Raw genomic sequence first — 19526 nt, 5'->3', positions numbered from 1 at the left:
TTGATGTGGGTAAAACTGAAAGTGGATGGAGAGAGAGATGGGTGATAATCGGTGCATATGCACCAGGTCATGAGAAGAAAGATCATGGGAGGCAAGTGTTTTGGGAGTAGCTGAGTAGGTGTGTTTGTAGCTTTCATGCAAGAGATACGGTTACAGTGATGGGTGATTTGAATGTGAAGGTAAGTAATGTGGCAGTTGAAGGTATAATTGGTGTACATGGGGTGTTCAGTGTTGTAAATGAAAATGGTGAACAGCTTGTGGATTTGTGTGCTGAAAAAGGTATGGTGATCTGTAATACCTAGTTTAAAAAGAGAGATATACATAAGTATACATATGTGATTAGGAGAGATGGCCAAAGGGCATTATTGGATTGTGTTAATTAATAGGCATGTAAAAGGGAGACTTTTGGATGAAACTGTTCTTAGAGGGGCAGCTGGAGGGATGTCTGATCACTATCTTGTGGAGGTTAAGGTGAAGATTTGTAGAGGTTTTCAGAAAAGAAGAGAGAATATTGGGGAGACGAGAGTGGTGAGAGTAAGTGAGCTTGGAAAGGAGACTTGTGTGAGGAAGTACCAGGAGAGACTGAGTGTAGAATGGAAAAAGGTGAGAGCAAATGACGTGAGGGGAGTGGGTGAAGAATGGGATGTATTTACAGAACTAATGATGGCTTGCGCAAAAGATGCATGTGGCATGAGAAAGGTGGTAGGTGGGCAGATTAGAAAGGGTAGTGAGTGGTGGGATGAAAAAGTAAGACTGTTAGTAAAAGAGAAGAGAGAGGCATATGGACAATTTTTGCAGAGAAGTACTGTAAATGACCGGGAGATGTATAAAAGAAAGCAGCAGGAGGTCAAGAGAAAGGCGCAAGAGGTGAAAAAGAGGGCAAATGAGAGTTCGAGTGAAAGAGTATCATTAAATTTTAGGGAGGATAAAAAGATGTTTTGGAAAGAAGTATATAACATGTGTATGACAAGAAAACAAATGGGAACATCAGTGAAGGGGCAAATTGGGAGGTAATAACAAGTAGTGATGAAGTAAGGAGGAGATGGAAAGAGTAGTTTGAAGGTTTGTTGAATGTTTGATGATAAGAGTGGCAGATATACGGTGTTTTGGTCAGGGTGCTGTGCGAAGTGAGAGAGTCAGGGAGAATGGTTTGGTAAAAAGAGAAGAGGTAGGGAAAGCTTTGCAGAAGATGAAAGCCGGCAAGGTGGCAGATTTGGATGGTACTGCATTGGAATCTATTAGAAAAGGGGGCGACTGTGTTGTTGATTGGTTGGTAAGGATATTCACTGTATGTATGGATCATGGTGAAGTGCCTGAGGATTGGCGGAATGCATGCATAGTGCCATTGTACAAAGGCAAAGGGGATAAAGGTGAGTGTTCAAATTACAGAGGCAATAAGTTTGTTGAGTATTCCTACGGAAATTATATGGGAGGATATCGACTGAGAGGGTAAAGGCATATACAGAGGCAATAAGTTTGTTGAGTATTCCTACGGAAATTATATGGGAGGATATCGACTGAGAGGGTAAAGGCATATACAGAGCATCAGACTGGGGAAGAGCAGTGTGTTTTCAGAAGTGGTAGAGGATGTGTGGGTCAGGTGTCTGCTTTGAAGGCTGTTTCCTATGTGGCAGGCTGGCAACGGGAATGGATGAAGACAGCAAGTATGAATATGTACATGTGTATATATGTATATGTCTGTGTATGTAAGGGCATTTATGTGTGTATATGAGTTGGGCTATTCTTTGTCTTTTTCCTTGCACTACTTTGCCAATGTAGGAAACAGCAATGAAGTATAATAATATAATAATAATATATACACAGAGATAGATATATAATTTTTCGTTTCATACATATTCACCATTTCCCGCATTAGCAAGGTAGCGTTAAGAACAGAGGACTGAGCCTAAGAGGGAAATACCCTCACTTGGCCCCCTTCTCTGTTCCTTCTTTTGGAAAAGTAAAAGCTAGAGGGGAGGATTTTCAGCCTACCACTCCCTCCTCTTTTAGTTCCCTTCTACGATATGCAGGGCATACATGGGAAGTATTCTTTTTCCCCTGTCCCAGTGATAAGATATATATCTCCTTTTTCATATTCAATCACTATTTCCTGCATCAGTCTCTCATTTGGTTTCTCACCCTCAATACTCTAGGCCTTGTGAGCCGTTACTGGTCAGTTCCCACCATGAACTGTGAAACTCCCCCTCCCCCATTTTTTTCACTCTATATTATCATTTCACACTTCTTCTTCCCATAAGATTCCTTTCTGATACTATTTTGTTAAGGCAGAAGACCCATTTGTGTAAGAAAAAGGTAGTGTGACAATATAACAGTAATACAAAGGAGGGCAATGTGTATTTCCAATGTCATGCATCATGAGGTAAGAGGTATAAATGACTTTAATACAAAAACTCTTGTATGAATCAAGGTGGGTACTAAGCATTTAAACATTTTTCATAGTGCCCCTGATTAAGATTTCAATAAATATATCTTGTAATACAAAAACTGGTACACATAACACATAATAGCTAAAGTGATTTAAAAGATCATTCATTTAGTTGCATATTCAGAAAAAATAAATTACTATACCTCTGCAGCCAAGAGTTCTCGATGCTTTAGAATGGCATCTATCTCTTGTCTCTTTGTGTCAGCAGCAGCAGTGTGCGTGGAGTCAGGTGCAGTAACTGGCAATGATGGAGGCCCAGCTACAGGTGAGGTGGGTGCAACAGCTCCAGTTGCAGAAGGTAAGGAATGAGACCCAGATACAAGAGAGGTAGGTGCAACAGCTCCAGGTGAAGTGGGAGCATAGGAGGAAGCACTAACAGCTGTGGCAGCAACAGAATGAAGAGCGTGGGTGTTATAAACCGTTTTCACCAGGCTGCCACGTGACATCATCACCTATTGAAAGTACGAGAAAAATAAATGACCATTCATTAAACTGACACATAACATCATCATCAACTGAAAGTATGAGAAAAATAAATTACCAAAGTGTTATCTTATCCTGAATCTTTACATGCTACAACAAACCAATTTTAAGGATTCGACAAAACTATCGTTAGAAAGAATCATCACACTCAAATCAAATCCAAGTCATTAACATGATAACTCTAGACTTTAGTGATCCTACACACACTAAAACATCAAATTGAAAAAACAGTAATAGTAATAAAGTTTACATAAGCCTCTTTAGGACTCTGCTAAACTGTTATGGTTTACTCTCAAAAACTTTTAATAAATTAAAAAATATCCAGCATTCATAAAGGACCGTTCCTTATTCACTACATTAAAAAAAAAATCCACTCTTTATATCTTTAAACACCCTTTCTACAGCTCTATAGCTGAGATGAAGTTACACTCCAGACAATCAGAGATCTTTTCAGTGTGCTAGAGCTTACAGTTTTGGCTCTAAAAACTTGTAAATCTATAATGAATTTAGTTTACATGCACTCAAAGTAAGCTGGCTGATGCAGGCTCTATTCCAGATATCCTATCACAATGTAGAACCACACAGCAGAAATCCAACTAACTAATGAGTAAAATAAATAAATCTCCCAAAATATTCCTCAATTTGGTTTAGTTCTCTCAAAAGTAATACAAATAGCTTCCTTTACCTTCTCATTTTTATCCTCACTGACTGATTCAACAACTGTCTTGTTAAGTGTTTTGTTGGGATGCCGGACGCCCAACCTGTCATGCACTGGCCTCATAGGATGAGGAGAGTATCCACCTCCTCGATCAATTTTACTCTAAAAAATATAACATGCAGAATGAGTGCATCTTTCCCTTCCCATGGTAGCAAAGTTCTCAAAATGTGCCATTACATATCCATGGCAGGATAAGGCAGACCAAACTTGATGGACAGATGTTTCAAATAATATCACCTGAAGGACCACAAGCTGGTAGGTATTCACAATTATAAGATCATATCCCAAACCTTCTTTAAAAAAATTAAGGGTAAAGTAGCCTGTTTCAATCATTCTAAATCATGTATTTCAATCATTCTACATAATTCACATTAAGTAAATTACACCTGCATTTGTGGAAGGATATAGGAAGCTTTGAAAATAACTTCCACTTAAATTAAATTTTCATTCCTTATATACTTTCCTTTTCCATACAATAAAATCACAAGAATAGATCTTTAATAACATATACAATGAAACTGTAAGAGTTATATGAGAAAATGGCAAAGACAAAGCTTTCTTAGATTAGTACTGCCATAGATATGCAAAACACTCCTTAATATATTCATTTTCAAAACATTTGGTTAAACAATCTATTACCATTACTGCATCCCCAAATGTATATCGAGAATTTTGAAACATCACTCACACACACCCTTAACCCATCCCCAAGGTATTAAAGTGAAATACAAAATTCAACACTTATAACAGTGCTTAACATTTTTCACTTTAGGCACTAAGCTCATTCATAAAACAAGACCAATGTCTGTATCTGATACTGAATCATTCCTCCTGCATCTCCTGAATTATACCTAGCCTGCATCAATTCTCTCACCATATCCAAATGCTTGCAGCTATCATGAGAAATAGCGACTAAGTAAAATAAATAAATAAGGGAACGAATGGGAAAATTGGTGAAGGGGCAAGTGGGGAGGTAATAACAAGTAGTAGTGAAGTAAGAGGGAGATGGAGTATTTTGAAGGTTTGTTGAATGCGTGTGATGATAAAGTGGCAGATATAGGGCGTTTTGGTCAAGGTGGTGTGCAAAGTGAGAGGGTCAGGGAGAATGATTCAGTAAACAGAGAAGAGGTATTGAGAGCTTTGCAGAAGATGAAAGCCAGCAAGGCGGCGGGTTTGGACGGTATTGCTGTGGAATTTATTAAAAAGGGGGTGACTGTTGTTAACTGGGTGGTGAGGATATTCAATGTATGAATGGTCCATGGCGACGTGCCTGAGGATTGGTGGAAAGAATGTATAGTGCCAATGTACAAAGACAAAGGAGATTAAGGCGAGTGTTCAAATTACAGAGGCATAAGTTTGTTGAGTATTCCTGGGTAATTATATACATTAGGGAGGAGCAGTGTGGTTTCAGAAGTGGTAGAGGATGAGTGGATCAGGTGTTTGCTTTGAAGAATGTATGTGAGAAATATTTAGAAAAGCAGATGAATTTGTACATAGCATTTATGGATATGGAGAAGGAACATGATAGGGTTGATAGAGATGCTCTGTGGAAGGTTATTAAGAGTATACGGTGTGAGAGGTAAGTTGATAGAAGCACTGAAAAGTTTTTATCGAGAATGTAAGGCATGTGTACGAGTAGAAAGAGAGGAAAGTGAGTGGTTCCCAATGAATGTCGGTGTGCAGCAGGGGTGTGTGTTGTCTCCATAGTTGTTTAATTTGTTTATGGATGGGTTTGTTAGGGAGGTGAATGCAAGAGTTTTGGAAAGAGGGGCAAGTATGCAGTCTGTTGTGGATGAGAGGGTTTGGGAAGTGAGTCAGTTGTTGTTCGCTGATGATACAGCGCTTGTGGCTGATTCGGGTGAGAAACTGCAGAAGTTGGTAACTGAGTTTGGTAAAGTGTGTGAAGGAAGAAAACTGAGAGTAAATGTGAATAAGAGCAAGGTTATTAGGTTCAGTAGAGTTGAGGGACAAGTAAATTGGTAGGTAAGTTTGAACGGTTGATTAGAAAGGGTAGTGAGTGGTGGGATGAAGAAGTAAGATTATTAGTGAAAGAGAAGAGAGAGGCATTTGGACGATTTTTGCAGGGAAAAAATGCAATTGAGTGGGAGATGTATAAAAGAAAGAGACAGGAGGTCAAGAGAAAGGTGCAAGAGGTGAAAAAGAGGGCAAATGAGAGTTGGGGTGAGAGAGTATCATTAAATTTTAGGGAGAATAAAAAGATGTTCTGGAAGGAGGTAAATAAAGTGCGTAAGACAAGGGAGCAAATGGGAACTTCAGTGAAGGGCACAAAAGGGGAGGTGATAACAAGTAGTGGTGATGTGAGAAGGAGATGGAGTGAGTATTTTGAAGGTTTGTTGAATGTGTTTGATGATAGAGTGGCAGATATAGGGTGTTTTGGTCGAGGTGGTGTGCAAAGTGAGAGGGTTAGGGAAAATGATTTGGTAAGAAGAGAAGAGGTAGTAAAAGCTTTGCGGAAGATGAAAGCCAGCAAGGCAGCAGGTTTGGATGGTACTGCAGTGGAATTTATTAAAAAAGGGGGTAACTGTATTATTGACTGGTTGGTAAGGTTATTTAATGTATGTATGACTCATGGTGAGGTGCCTGAGGATTGGCGGAATGCATGCATAGTGCCATTGTACAAAGGCAAAGGGGATAAGAGTGAGTGCTCAAATTACAGAGGTATAAGTTTGTTGAGTGTTCCTGATTGAGAGGGTGAAGGCATGTACAGAGCATCAGATTGGGGAAGAGCAGTGTGGTTTCAGAAGTGGTAGAGGATGTGTGGATCAGGTGTTTGCTTTGAAGAATGTATGTGAGACATACTTAGAAAAGCAAATGGATTTGTATGTAGCATTTATGGATCTGGAGAAGTCATATGATAGAGTTGATAGAGATGCTCTGTGGAAGGTATTAAGAATATATGGTGTGGGAGGCAAGTTGTTAGAAGCAGTGAAAAGTTTTTATCGAGGATGTAAGGCATGTGTACATGTAGGAAGAGAGGAAAGTGATTGGTTCTCAGTGAATGTAGGTTTGCGGCAGGGGTGTGTGATGTCTCCATGGTTGTTTAATTTGTTTATGGATGGGGTTGTTAGGGAGGTGAATGCAAGAGTTTTGGAAAGAGGGGCAAGTATGAAATCTGGTGGGGATGAGAGAGCTTGGGAAGTGAGTCAGTTGTTGTTCGCTGATGATACAGCACTGGTGGCTGATTCATGTGAGAAACTGCAGAAGCTGGTGACTGAGTTTGGTAAAGTGTGTGAAAGAAGAAAGTTAAGAGTAAATGTGAATAAGAGCAAGGTTATTAGGTACAGTAGGGTTGAGGGTCAAGTCAATTGGGAGGTAAGTTTGAATGGAGAAAAACTGGAGGAAGTAAAGTGTTTTAGATATCTGGGAGTGGATCTGGCAGCGGATGGAACCATGGAAGCGGAAGTGGATCATTGGGTGGGGGAGGGGGCGAAAATTCTGGGAGCCTTGAAGAATGTGTGGAAGTCGAGAACATTATCTCGGAAAGCAAAAATGGGTATGTTTGAAGGAATAGTGGTTCCAACAATGTTGTACGGTTGCGAGGTGTGAGCTATGGATAGAGTTGTGCGCAGGAGGATGGATGTGCTGGAAATGAGATGTTTGAGGACAATGTGTGGTGTGAGGTGGTTTGATCGAGTAAGTAACGTAAGGGTACGAGAGATGTGTGGAAATAAAAAGAGCGTGGTTGAGAGAGCAGAAGAGGGTGTTTTGAAATGGTTTGGGCACATGGAGAGAATGAGTGAGGAAAGATTGACCAAGAGGATATATGTGTCGGAAGTGGAGGGAACGAGGAGAAGTGGGAGACCAAATTGGAGGTGGAAAGATGGAGTGAAAAAGATTTTGTGTGATCGGGGCCTGAACATGCAGGAGGGTGAAAGGAGGGCAAGGAATAGAGTGAATTAGATTGATGTGGTATACCGGGGTTGACGTGCTGTCAGTGGATTGAATCAGGGCATGTGAGGCGTCTTGTGTAAACCATGGAAAGCTGTGTAGGTATGTATATTTGCGTGTGTGGACATATGTATATACATGTGTATGGGGGTGGGTTGGGCCATTTCTTTCATCTGTTTCCTTGCACTACCTCGCAGATGCGGGAGACAGCGACAAAGCAAAAAAAAAAAAAAAAAAAAAAAAAAGTTTGAACGGAGAAAAACTGGAGGAAGTGAAATGTTTTAGATATCTGGAAGTGGATTTAACAGCAGATGGAACCATGAAAGTGGAAGTGAGTCACAGGGTGGGGGAGGGGGCAAAGGTTCTGGGAGCATTGAAGAATGTGTGGAAGTCGAGAACGTTATCTTGGAAAGCAAAAATGGGTATGTTTGAAGGAATAGTGGTTCTAACAATATTATATGGTTGTGAGGCATGGGCAATAGATAGGGTTGTGTGGAGGAAGGTGGATGTGTTGGAAATGAGATGTTGAGGACAATATGTGGTGTGAGGTGGTTTGATCGAGTAAGTAATTAAAGGGTAAGAGAGATGTGTGCTAATAAAAAGGGTGTGGTTGAGAGAGCAGAAGAGGGTGTATTGAAATGATTTGGTCACATGGAAAGAATGAGTGAGGAAAGATTGATCATGAGGATATATGTGTCAGAGGTGGAGGGAACAAGAAGTGGGAGACCAAATTGGAGGTGGAAGGATGGAGTGAAAAAGATTTTGAGTGATCGAGACTTGAACATACAGGAGAGTGAAAGGTGTGCAAGGAATAGAGTGAATTGGAACGATGTGGTATACCGGAGTCAACATGCTGTCAATGGATTGAACCAGGGCATCTGAAGCGTCTGGGGTAAACCATGGAAAGTTCTGTGGGGCCTGGATGTGGAAAGGGAGCTGTGGTTTCCGTGCATTGCACACGACAGCTAGAAACGGTGTGTGAACAAATGTGCCCTTTGTTGTCATTTCCTGGCATGACCTCGCGCACACACAAGGGGAGGGGGGTATCATTTCATGTGTGGTGTGGTGGCGGCTGGAATGGATGAAGGCAGCATGTATGAATATGTACATGTGTATATTTGTAAATGTCTGTGTATGTATATGTATGTATACATTGAAATGTATAAGTATGTACATGTATGTGTGTGGGTGTTATGCATATACATGTCTATATGGGTGAGTTGGGCCATCCCTTGTCTGTCTCCTTGCACTACCTCGCTAATGCGGAAGACAACAATTAAGTATAATAAACAAGAATAAATATGTGTGTGTGTGTGTGTGTGTGTGTGTGTGTGTGTGTGTGTGTGTGTGTGTGTGTGTATGAGTGGGTACACAGATTCCAAATATACTTGTCTTCACCATCAACAATCACATGAAAAAGTTATCTAGTAAGAAAAGCTACTTATATCTATTTGTGAAACTTAAAATGAAACACAGGAATGCAACAGATGTATCCTTTACCTGTGGATTATGCCAAAATACTTTGATGAATCGGTTGTTGAGAACAGCCTCGGTACTCCTATAAGCAGCATTAGCCTCTGAATGGCTGTTGAAGGTTACAAGGGCATTTTCTGGATTACCCTCATGATGAACCTGTTGTGGGTGAGGTTTTTTGACATATAATTCAACAGAAATATGAAGTTATAAGAAAATAACATCCATATTTTTATTCCATTTGTAAATAATAACATTTCATAAATGTGATACCTAATGATATGAAAGGTTAGCATATTCCTGTGTAATAATGAGAGATATCACCTCCGCACATCATTTATGGAATACTATCCCGCTGGAACCATTTGGCTACCCAACTCAAACTTAGTATCATAGGCTCTGACAACAATCATCCTTGAAAATAAAAACATTAGTTTTCATCCTGTTTGGAACATGAAGAAAAATATGATCAACTTCCTTAATGCTCCCCCCACCTTTTTTTTTTTTTATATTGGAGGCTCTAATCATGGACAAAAGTCCACATACAAGTCAGGCCTTAACTGAAATATAGAGAAGTTAATGAAGGGGTAAAAGAAGGGGCAAGCAATAGCTTTTATGAATCTTGGAGGAAAGCGAACATATATGTCTTTTGAAATGTACAAAATCATAATCATTGCAGCGTAGGGCAAAAGGGTCAAGTTCTGAAGTCAGCTTGAGAGTTTATATATCAGACCAATTGTAACTCAACTCTGTTAAGTAAGACTGCAGAGCTAGAACCACCTCAGATGTCAGAGTAGTAGTCCTTAAAAGATCAGATCAATCCTTTGTACTAATGGAGCAACTGTTCAGAAGAAATGAGATTTCAACATTCAAACAGGACTCCCAATTTCTTAGATGCAGACTTAGCAATTTCCTAATGTGGGGTTCCCAACAGAGAGGATGTCACAGTAATACCAAGTATGTACAATGAATTAAAAGCTGGAATTACAGAACCATCAAAGGAGCGAGAAAAGCTGTAAGGAGTTTTTAATAAAGACATGGGTAGAAACTGGGTTTTAGAGGCATTAAACTTGACTAAATATTGTCTTCCCTCTGAGATATCCTGTCCCAGTCTGAGTTTATTGAGGAAATTATCAAGATGATATGCAGCAAGAGAAAGAGAAGGAACAGAACTGATGGATTTGGAGTAATGTAGTGTTGTCAGCAAATGAGTGTATATGATTATTCACAGAAAGGAAATCACTGATAAAAAGAAAGAAAAGTATAGAAGACATGACAGAACCCTGAGGGATTGAGGGACACTGCTGTTGATGAAGACAGGGGAAGAGGTTGACCCATTGACAACTACAGAGATATATCACCCAGAGAGGAAGCTGGATACAAGGGAGCAGAGTGAGGAAGGGAAGACAAAAGAGGGGAGCTTGGAGATGAGACCCTAATGCCTAACCCTGTTAAAAGCATTAGAAGTGTCAAGGGCAACGACACAGGATTCACTAAAATCTTTCAAGAATGATGACCAGACATCAGTACGATACGAGAGAATATCAATAGAGGATCTCACCTTATGGAAGCCACACTGATAATCAGAGAGATGACTGTGAGATTCAAGATGTCTGAGAATATGGGAGTTGAGGACTTTGTAAATGATAGATGTCAAAGCAACAACACAAAATCAAACGGGTTAAACATTCATCCTTCTTAAGGATGGGATGTAACAATGCCTGTTCCCAATAAGAAGGAAAAGTTCTGGTTTTTAGAGATAAAGCACAAAAGCAAGTTCAGAGGCACACTCTTACAGTATACTGGGATGGATGCTATCAGGTCCATAAACCTTGCTTGCATCTAGAGAGAGGAGCACTTTTCAGACAGTTCAAATATAACAATAGTGGGTGAAGGAATGTTAAAGTCATCTAAGGTAATCTTAAAAGGGAAACAGGAACCAAAGTGAGTTGCTTTATCTACAGGATGGAAAAGTCAAGGAAACATAGTGACAGAAATTACAAGTGATGCTCTTAGCTTAAGGCCACAGAGACCTATCAGTGGGGAGGTTATCCCACTTTCTCTGAATATCGGAGCATTTTGTCCACAGATTATATACTTCGGTGACTACAGACAGTGAAATGTTGAACAGAGGTCGGAGGATAGGGAGCTTTTCAAGCCCAATATGCCAGATCCCTTGCTTGAATGGTCTCAGAACAGGAACAGCTGAACCATGGAATGGAAGAAGAGGTCATCTCAGTGGATGAGGATATGAATGCTTCCATTCTCGTAACAATAACCTCTGCTATGCATTTAATGGAGAAAGAAGCATCACCACATGAAAGAGATAATTACCCAAGGAAAGTCAGAAAATAATTTTTGCTATTCCAGTCAGCTTTGTTGAGGAGCCAATATTCACACTTAGAAAGGGCTTCTGGAGGTGAAAATGCCCTTAAAATAGATACATTTATGAGAGTGGGGTCAGATGAACCAACTAGGGTAGACTGTGCATTTTCAGTGCGAAAGATCAGAGGTGAAATACAAATCCAAAATATTAGGAGAATGGTCACATTAGTCAGGAATAAGGGTGGTGTGGGAGATAATTTGTTCTAGATCACTGAGAGTGAAGAACATGAAGCTTCAATCCCCTAACATCTGTATGAGACGAATTCAACCATTCCCGATGGGGAACATTGAAATCCTCTATGAAAAGGATCTCGGCTTGTGGGTAAGATGTCACAGTCTTATGGCAAGAGTTCAGAAAGTTGAAGAAAGGTAGACAATTTGTAGAATCAGCAGAGCAGTACGCAAAACAAAGGAAAACCTGGTATTTATGAGACACACCTTGCTTGAGCCAGGTAACACAAAAAAAATGAGGACTCAAGGTCATCAAGGCATGCAACAGGTGTGCTGTTGATGTTAGGATAAGCATAGACACCACCTTTGAACCGGATCTGTGAGTGGAGATTTTAGTTGGACATGAAAAAGGAGTCAAGCGGGGAAAGCTCATCCTCCTCGAAAGCTCAGATTGGGGTGTCTAAATGTGTGTGGATGTAACCAAGATGTGGAAAAAGGAGAGATAGGTAGAATGTTTGAGGAAAGGAACCTGGATGTTATGGCTCTGAGTGAAACGAAGCTCAAGGGTAAAGGGGAAGAGTGGTTTGGGAATGTCTTGGGAGTAAAGTCAGGGGTTAGTGAGAGGACAAGAGCAAGGGAAGGAGTAGCACTACTCCTGAAACAGGAGTGGTGGGAGTATGTGATAGAGAGTAAGAAAGTACACTCTAGATTGATAAGGGTGCAACTGAAAGTGGATGGAGAGAGATGGGTGATTATTGGTGCATAAGCCCCTGGGTATGAGAAGAAAGATCATGAGAGGCAAGTGTTTTGGGAGCAGCTGAGTGAGTGTGTTAGTAGTTTTGATGCACAAGACCAGGTTATGGTGATGGGCGATTTGAAAGCAAAGGTGAGTAATGAGGTAGTTCAGGGAATAATTGGTGTACATGGGGTGTTCTGTGTTGTAAATGGTGAAGAGCTTCTAGATTTGTGCGCTGAAAAAGGACTGGTGATTGGGAATACCTGGTTTAAAAAGAGAGATATACATGAGTATACGTATGTAAGTTGGAGAGATGGCCAGAGAGTGTTATTGGATTACGTGTTAATTGATAGGTGCGCGAAAGAGATTTTTGGATATTAATGTGCGAAGAGGTGCAACTGGAGGGATGTCTGATCATTATCTTGTGGAGGCGAAGGTGAAGATTTCTGGAGGTTTTCAGAAAAGAAGAGAGAATACTGCGGAAGAAAGTGGTAAGAGTATGTGAGCTTTGGAAGGAGACTTGTGTGAGGAAGTACCAGGACACATCGAATACAGAATGGAAAAAGGTGAGAACAAAGGACGTAAGGGGAGTGGGGTAGGAATGGGATGTATTTAGGGAAGCAGTTATGGCTTGCGCAAAAGATGCTTGTGGCATGAGAAGCATGGGAGGTAGGCAGATTAGAAAGGGTAGTGAGTGGTAAGATGAAAAAGTAAGATACTGGTGAAAGCAAAGAAAGAGGCATTTGGACAATTTTTGCAGGAAAATAATGCAAATGAGTGGGAGATGTATAAAAGAATGAGGCAGGAGGACAAGAGAAAGGTGCAAGAGGTGAAAAATAGGGTAAATGAGAGTTGGGGTGAGAGAGTATCATTAAATTTTAGGGAGAATAAAAATGATGTTTTGGAAGGAGGTAAATAAAATGCGTAAGACAAGGGAACAAATGGGAACATCAGTGAAGGGGGCTAATGGAGAGGTGATAAGTAGTGGTGATGTGAGGCGATGGAGTGAGTATTTTGAAGGTTTGTTGAATGTGTTTGATGATAGAGTGGCAGATTTGGGTGTTTTGGTCGAGGTGGTGTACAAAGTGAGAGGGTTAGGGAGAATGATTTGGTAAACATAGAGGAGTTAACAAAACCTTTACGGAAGATGAAAGCCGGCAAGGCAGTGGGTTTAGATGGTATTGCAGTGGAATTTATTAAAAAAGGGGGTGACTTGTTGACTGGTTGGTAAGGTTATTCAATGTATGTATGACTCATGGCGAGGTGCCTGAGGATTGGCAGAATGCTTGCATAGTGCCATAGTACAAAGGCAAAGGGATAAAAGTGAGTGCTCAAATTACAGAGGTATATGTTTGCTGAGAATTCTTGGGAAATTATACGGGAGGGTATTGATTGAGAGGGTGAAAGCATGTACAGAGCATCAGATTGGGGAAGAGCAGTGTGGTTTCAGAAGTGGTAGAGGATGTCTGGATCAGGTGTCTGCTTTGAAGAATGTATGTGAGAAATAATTAGAAAAGCAAATGGATTTGTATGTAGCATTTATGAATCTGGAGAAGGGTTATGATAGAGTTAATAGAGATGCTCTGTGGAAGGTATTAAGAATATATGGTGTGAGAGGCAAGTTGTTAGAAGCAGTGAAAAGTTTTTGAGACTGTAAGGCATGTGTACAAGTAGGAAGAGAGGAAAGTGATTGGTTCTCAGTGAATGTAGGTTTGCGGCAGGGGTGCATGATGTGTCCATGGTTGTTTAATTTGTTTATGGATGGGGTTGTTAGGGAGGTGAATGCAAGAGTTTTGGGGAGACGGGCAAGTATGCAGTCTGCTGTGGATGACAGAGCTTTGCGGCAGGGGTGCATGATGTGTCCATGGTTGTTTAATTTGTTTATGGATGGGGTTGTTAGGGAGGTGAATGCAAGAGTTTTGGGGAGACGGGGAAGTATGCAGTCTGCTGTGGATGACAGAGCTTGGGAAGTAAGTCAGCTGTTGTTCGCTGATGATACAGTGCTGGTGGCTGATTCGGGTGAGAAACTGCAGAAGCTGGTGACTGAGTTTGGCAATGTGTGTGAAAGAAGAAAGGTGAGAGTAAATGTGAATAAGAGCAAGGTTATTAGGTAGAGTAGGGTTGAGAGACAAGTCAACTGGAAGGTAAGCTTGAATGGAGAAAAACTGGAGGAAGTGAAGTGTTTTAGATATCTGGGAATTGATTTGGCAGTGGATGGAACCATGGAAGCTGAAGTGAGTCATAGAATAGGGGAGGGGGCAAAAGTTCTGGGAGCATTGAAAAATGTGTGGAAGTCAAGAACATAATCTCAGAAAGCAAAAATGGGTATGTTTGAAGGAATAGTGGTTCCGACATTGTCATATGGTTGCGAGGCGTGGGCTATAGATAAAGTTGTGTGGAGGAGGGTGGATGTGCTGGAAATGAGATGTTTGAGGACAATATGTGGTGTGGGGTGGTTTGATCGAGTATGTAATGAAAGGGGAAAAGAGAGATGTGTGGTAATAAAAAGAGTGTGGTTGAGAGAGCAGAAAAGAGTGTTTTGAAATGGTTTGGTCACATGGAGAGAACGAGTGAGGAAAAATTGACAAAGAGGATATATGAGTCAGAGGTAGAGGGAACGAGGAGAAGTGGGAGACCAAATTGGAGGTGGAAAGATGGAGTGAAAAAGATTTTGAGTGATCAGGACCTGAACATGCAGGAGGGTGAAAGGCATGCATGGAATAGAGTGAATTGGAACAATGTGGTATACTGGGGTCGACGTGCTGTCAATGGATTGAACCAGGGCATCTGAAGCGTCTGGGGTAAACCATGGAAACTTCTGTGGGGACTGGATGTGGAAAGCGAGCTGTGGTTTCGGTGCATTATACATGATAGCTAAAGACTGAGTGTGAAAGAATGTGGCTGTTGTTGTCTTTTCCTAGTGCTACCTCGCGCACATGTGGGGGGAGGGGGTTGTTATTTCATGTGTGGTGGGGTGGCGACGGGAATAAAATAAGGGCAGACAGTATGAATTATGTACATGTGTATATATGTATATGTCTGTGTGTGTGTGAGGGAGGAATGGGATGTATTTAGGGAAGCAGTGATGGCTTGTGCAAAAGATGCTTGTGGCATGAGAAGTGTGGGAAGTGGGCAGATTAGAAAGGGTAGTGAGTGGTTGGATGAAAAAGTAAGTATATTAGTGAAAGAGAAGAGAGAGCCATTTGGACGATTTTTGCAGGGAAATAATGCAAATGAATGGGAGATGTATAAAAGAAAGAGACAGGAGGTCAAGAGAAAGGTGCAAGAGGTGAAAAAGAGGGTAAATGAGAGTTGGGGTGAGAGAGTATCATTAAATCTTAGGGAGAATAAAAAAAGATGTTTTGGAAGGAGGTAAATAAACTGCGTAACACAAAGGAACAAATGGGAACATCAGTGAAGGGGGCTAATGGGGAGGTGATAACAAGTAGTGGTGATGTGAGAAGGAAATAGAGTGAGTATTTTGAAAGTTTGTTGAATGTGTTTGATGATAGAGTGGCAGATATAGGGTGTTTTGGCCGAGGTGGTGTGCAAAGTGAGAGGGTTAGGAAAAATGATTTGGTAAACAGAGAAGAGGTAGTAAAAGCTTTGCGGAAGATGAAAGCTGGCAAGGCAGCGGGTTTGGATGGTATTGCAGTGGAATTTATTAAAAAACGGGGTGACTGCATTGTTCACTGATTGGTAAGGTTATTTAATGTATGTATGATTCATGGTGAGGTGCCTGAGGATTGGCAGAATGCTTGCATAGTGTCATTGTACAAAGGCAAAGGGGATAGGAGTGAGTGCTCAAATTACAGAGGTATAAGTTTGTTGAGTATTCCCAGCAAATTATATGGGAGGGTATTGATTGAGAGGGGGAAGGGATGTACAGAGTATCAGACTGGGGAAGAGCAGTGTGGTTTCAGAACTGGTAGAGGATGTGTGGATCAGGTGAATGTATGTGAGAAATACTTTGAAAAGCAAATGGATTTGTATGTAGCATTTATGGAACTGGATTATGGATCCATAGCCCACACCTCGCAACCATACAACATTGGTGGAACACTATTCCTTCAAACATACCCATTTTTGCTTTGCGAGATAATGTTCTCGACTTCCACACATTCTTCAAGGCTCCCACAATTTTCGCCCCCTCCAACACCCTATGATCCACTTCCGCTTCCATGGTTCCATCCGCTGCCAGATCCACTCCCAGATATCTAAAACACTTTACTTCCTCCAGTTTTTCTCCATTCAAACTTACCTCCCAACTGACTTGACCCTCAACCCTACTGTACCTAATAACCTTGCTCTTATTCACATTTACTCTTAACTTTCTTCTTTCACACACTTTACCAAATTCAGTCACCAACTTCTGCATTTTCTCACATGAATCAGCCACCAGTGCTGTATCATCAGCGAACAACTGACTCACTTCCCAAGCTCTCTCATCCCCAACAGACTTCATACTTGCCCCTATCTCCAAAACTCTTGCATTCACCTTCCTAACAACCCCATCCATAAACAAATTAAACAACCATGGAGACATCACACACCCCTGCCGCAAACCTACATTCACTGAGAACCAATCACTTTCCTCTCTTCCTACACGTACACATGCCTTACATCCTCAATAAAAACTTTTCACTGCTTCTAACAACTTGCCTCCCACACCATATATTCTTAATACCTTCCACAGAGCATCTCTATCAACTCTATCATATGCCTTATCCAGATCCATAAATGCTACATACAAATCCATTTGCTTTTCTAAGTATTTCTCACATACATTCTTCAAAGCAAACACCTGATCCACACATCCTCTACCACTTCTGAAACCACACTGCTCTTCCCCAATCTGATGCTCTGTACATGCCTTCACCCTCTCAATCAATACCCTCCCATATAATTTACCAGGAATACTCAACAAACTTATACCTCTGTAATTTGAGCACTCACTCTTATCCCCTTTGCCTTTGTACAATGGCACTATGCACGCATTCTGCCAATCCTCAGGCACCTCACCATGAGTCATACATACATTAAATAACCTTACCAACCAATCAATAATACAGTCACCCCCTTTTTTAATAAATTCCACTGCAATACCATCCAAACCTGCTGCCTTGCTGGCTTTCATCTTCCGCAAAGCTTTTACTACCTGTTCTCTATTTACCAAATCATTTTCCCTAACCCTCTCACCTTGCACACCACCTCGACCAAAACACCCTATATCTGCCACTCTATCATCAAACACATTCAACAAACCTTCAAAATACTCACTCCATCTCCTTCTCACATCACCACTGAAGAGCTTGTAGATTTATGTGCTGAAAAAGGACTGGTGATTGGGAATACCTGGTTTAAAAAGCGAGATATACATAAGTATACATTTGTAAGTAGGAGAGATGGCCAGAGAGCGTTATTGGATTACGTGTTAATTGACAGGCGCGTGAAAGAGAGACTTTTGGATGTTAATGTGCTGAGAGGTGCAACTGGAAGGATGTCTGATCATTATCTTGTGGAGGCGAAGGTGAAGATTTGTATGGGTTTTCAGAAAAGAAGAGTGAATGTTGGGGTGAAGAGGGTGGTGAGAGTAAGTGAGCTTGGGAAGGAGACTTGTGTGAGGAAGTACCAGGAGAGACTGAGTACAGAATGGAAAAAGGTGAGAACAATGGAAGTAAGGGGAGTGGGGGAGGAATGGGATGTATTTAGGGAATCAGTGATGGATTGCGCAAAAGATGCTTGTGGCATGAGAAGAGTGGGAGGTGGGTTGATTAGAAAGGGTAGTGAGTGGTGGGATGAAGAAGTAAGATTATTAGTGAAAGAGAAGAGAGAGGCATTTGGGCGATTTTTGCAGGGAAAAAATGCAATTGAGTGGGAGATGTATAAAAGAAAGAGACAGGAGGTCAAGAGAAAGGTGCAAGAGGTGAAAAAGAGGGCAAATGAGAGTTGGGGTGAGAGAGTATCATTAAATTTTAGGGAGAATAAAAAGATGTTCTGGAAGGAGGTAAATAAAGTGCATAAGACAAGGGGGCAAATGGGAACTTCAGTGAAGGGCGCAAATGGGGAGGTGATAACAAGTAGTGATGATGTGAGAAGGAGATGGAGTGAGTATTTTGAAGGTTTGTTGAATGTGTTTGATGATAGAGTGGCATATATAGGGTGTTTTGGTCGAGGTGGTGTGCAAAGTGAGAGGGTTAGGGAAAATGATTTGGTAAACAGAGAAGAGGTAGTAAAAGCTTTGCGGAAGATCAAAGCCGGCAAGGCAGCAGGTTTGGATGGTATTGCAGTGGAATTTATTAAAAAAGGGGGTGACTGAATTATTGACTGGTTGGTAAGGTTATTTAATGTATGTATGACTCATGGTGAGGTGCCAGAGGATTGGCAGAATGCGTGCATAGTGCCATTGTACGAAGGCAAAGGGGATAAGAGTGAGTGCTCAAATTACAGAGGTATAAGATTGTTGATTATTCCTGGTAAATCTTATGGGAGGGTATTGATTGAGAGGGTGAAGGCATGTACAGAGCATCAGATTGGGGAAGAGCAGTGTGGTTTCAGAAGTGGTAGAGGATGTGTGAATCAGGTGTTTGCTTTGAAGAATGTATGTGAGAAATACTTAGAAAAGCAAATGGATTTGTATGTAGCATTTATGGCTCTGGAGAAGGCATATGATAGAGTTGATAGAGATGCTCTGTGGAAGGTATTAAGAATATATGGTGTGGGAGGCAAGTTATTAGAAGCACTGAAAAGTTTTTATCAAGGATGTAAGGCATGTGTACGTGTAGGAAGAGAGGAAAGTGATTGGTTGTCAGTGAATGTAGGTTTGCGGCAGGGGAGTGTGATGTCTCCATGGTTGTTTAATTTGTTTATGGATAGGGTTGTTAGGAAGGTGAATGCAAGAGTTTTGGAAAGAGGGGCAAGTATGAAGTCTGTTGGGGATGAGAGAGCTTGGGAAGTGAGTCAGTTGTTGTTTGCTGATGATACAGCACTGGTGGCTGATTCATGTGAGAAACTGCAGAAGCTGGTGACTGAGTTTGGTAAAGTGTATGAAAGAAGAAAGTTAAGAGTAAATGTGAATAAGAGCAAGGTTATTAGGTACAGTAGGGTTGAGGGTCAAGTCAATTGGGAGGTAAGTTTGAATGGAGAAAAACTGGAGGAAGTAAAGTGTTTTAGATATCTGGGAGTGGATCTGGCAGCGGATGGAA

The 19526-nt window shown here is 41.1% G+C and overlaps 1 protein-coding gene across 2 annotated transcripts in view; it reads right to left on the bottom strand.

The window, feature by feature from the left end:
• Positions 1–19526, bottom strand: part of swm (Zinc finger protein swm) — a 240896-nt gene that overhangs the window by 91650 nt on the left and 129720 nt on the right. For both annotated transcript variants that reach the window (XM_071664921.1, XM_071664922.1), the window contains exons 10-12: positions 9057–9188; positions 3615–3749; positions 2590–2898 (exon numbers count right to left, since the gene is read on the bottom strand). In XM_071664921.1, coding sequence (XP_071521022.1) covers positions 2590–2898; positions 3615–3749; positions 9057–9188 — 576 coding nt within the window. The remainder of the gene's footprint in view (positions 1–2589; positions 2899–3614; positions 3750–9056; positions 9189–19526) is intronic.

This window comes from Panulirus ornatus, chromosome 9 (genome assembly GCF_036320965.1).
Source record: "Panulirus ornatus isolate Po-2019 chromosome 9, ASM3632096v1, whole genome shotgun sequence".
Lineage (NCBI taxonomy): Eukaryota > Metazoa > Arthropoda > Malacostraca > Decapoda > Palinuridae > Panulirus > Panulirus ornatus.
This window is presented reverse-complemented; position numbering and strand designations above follow the sequence as displayed.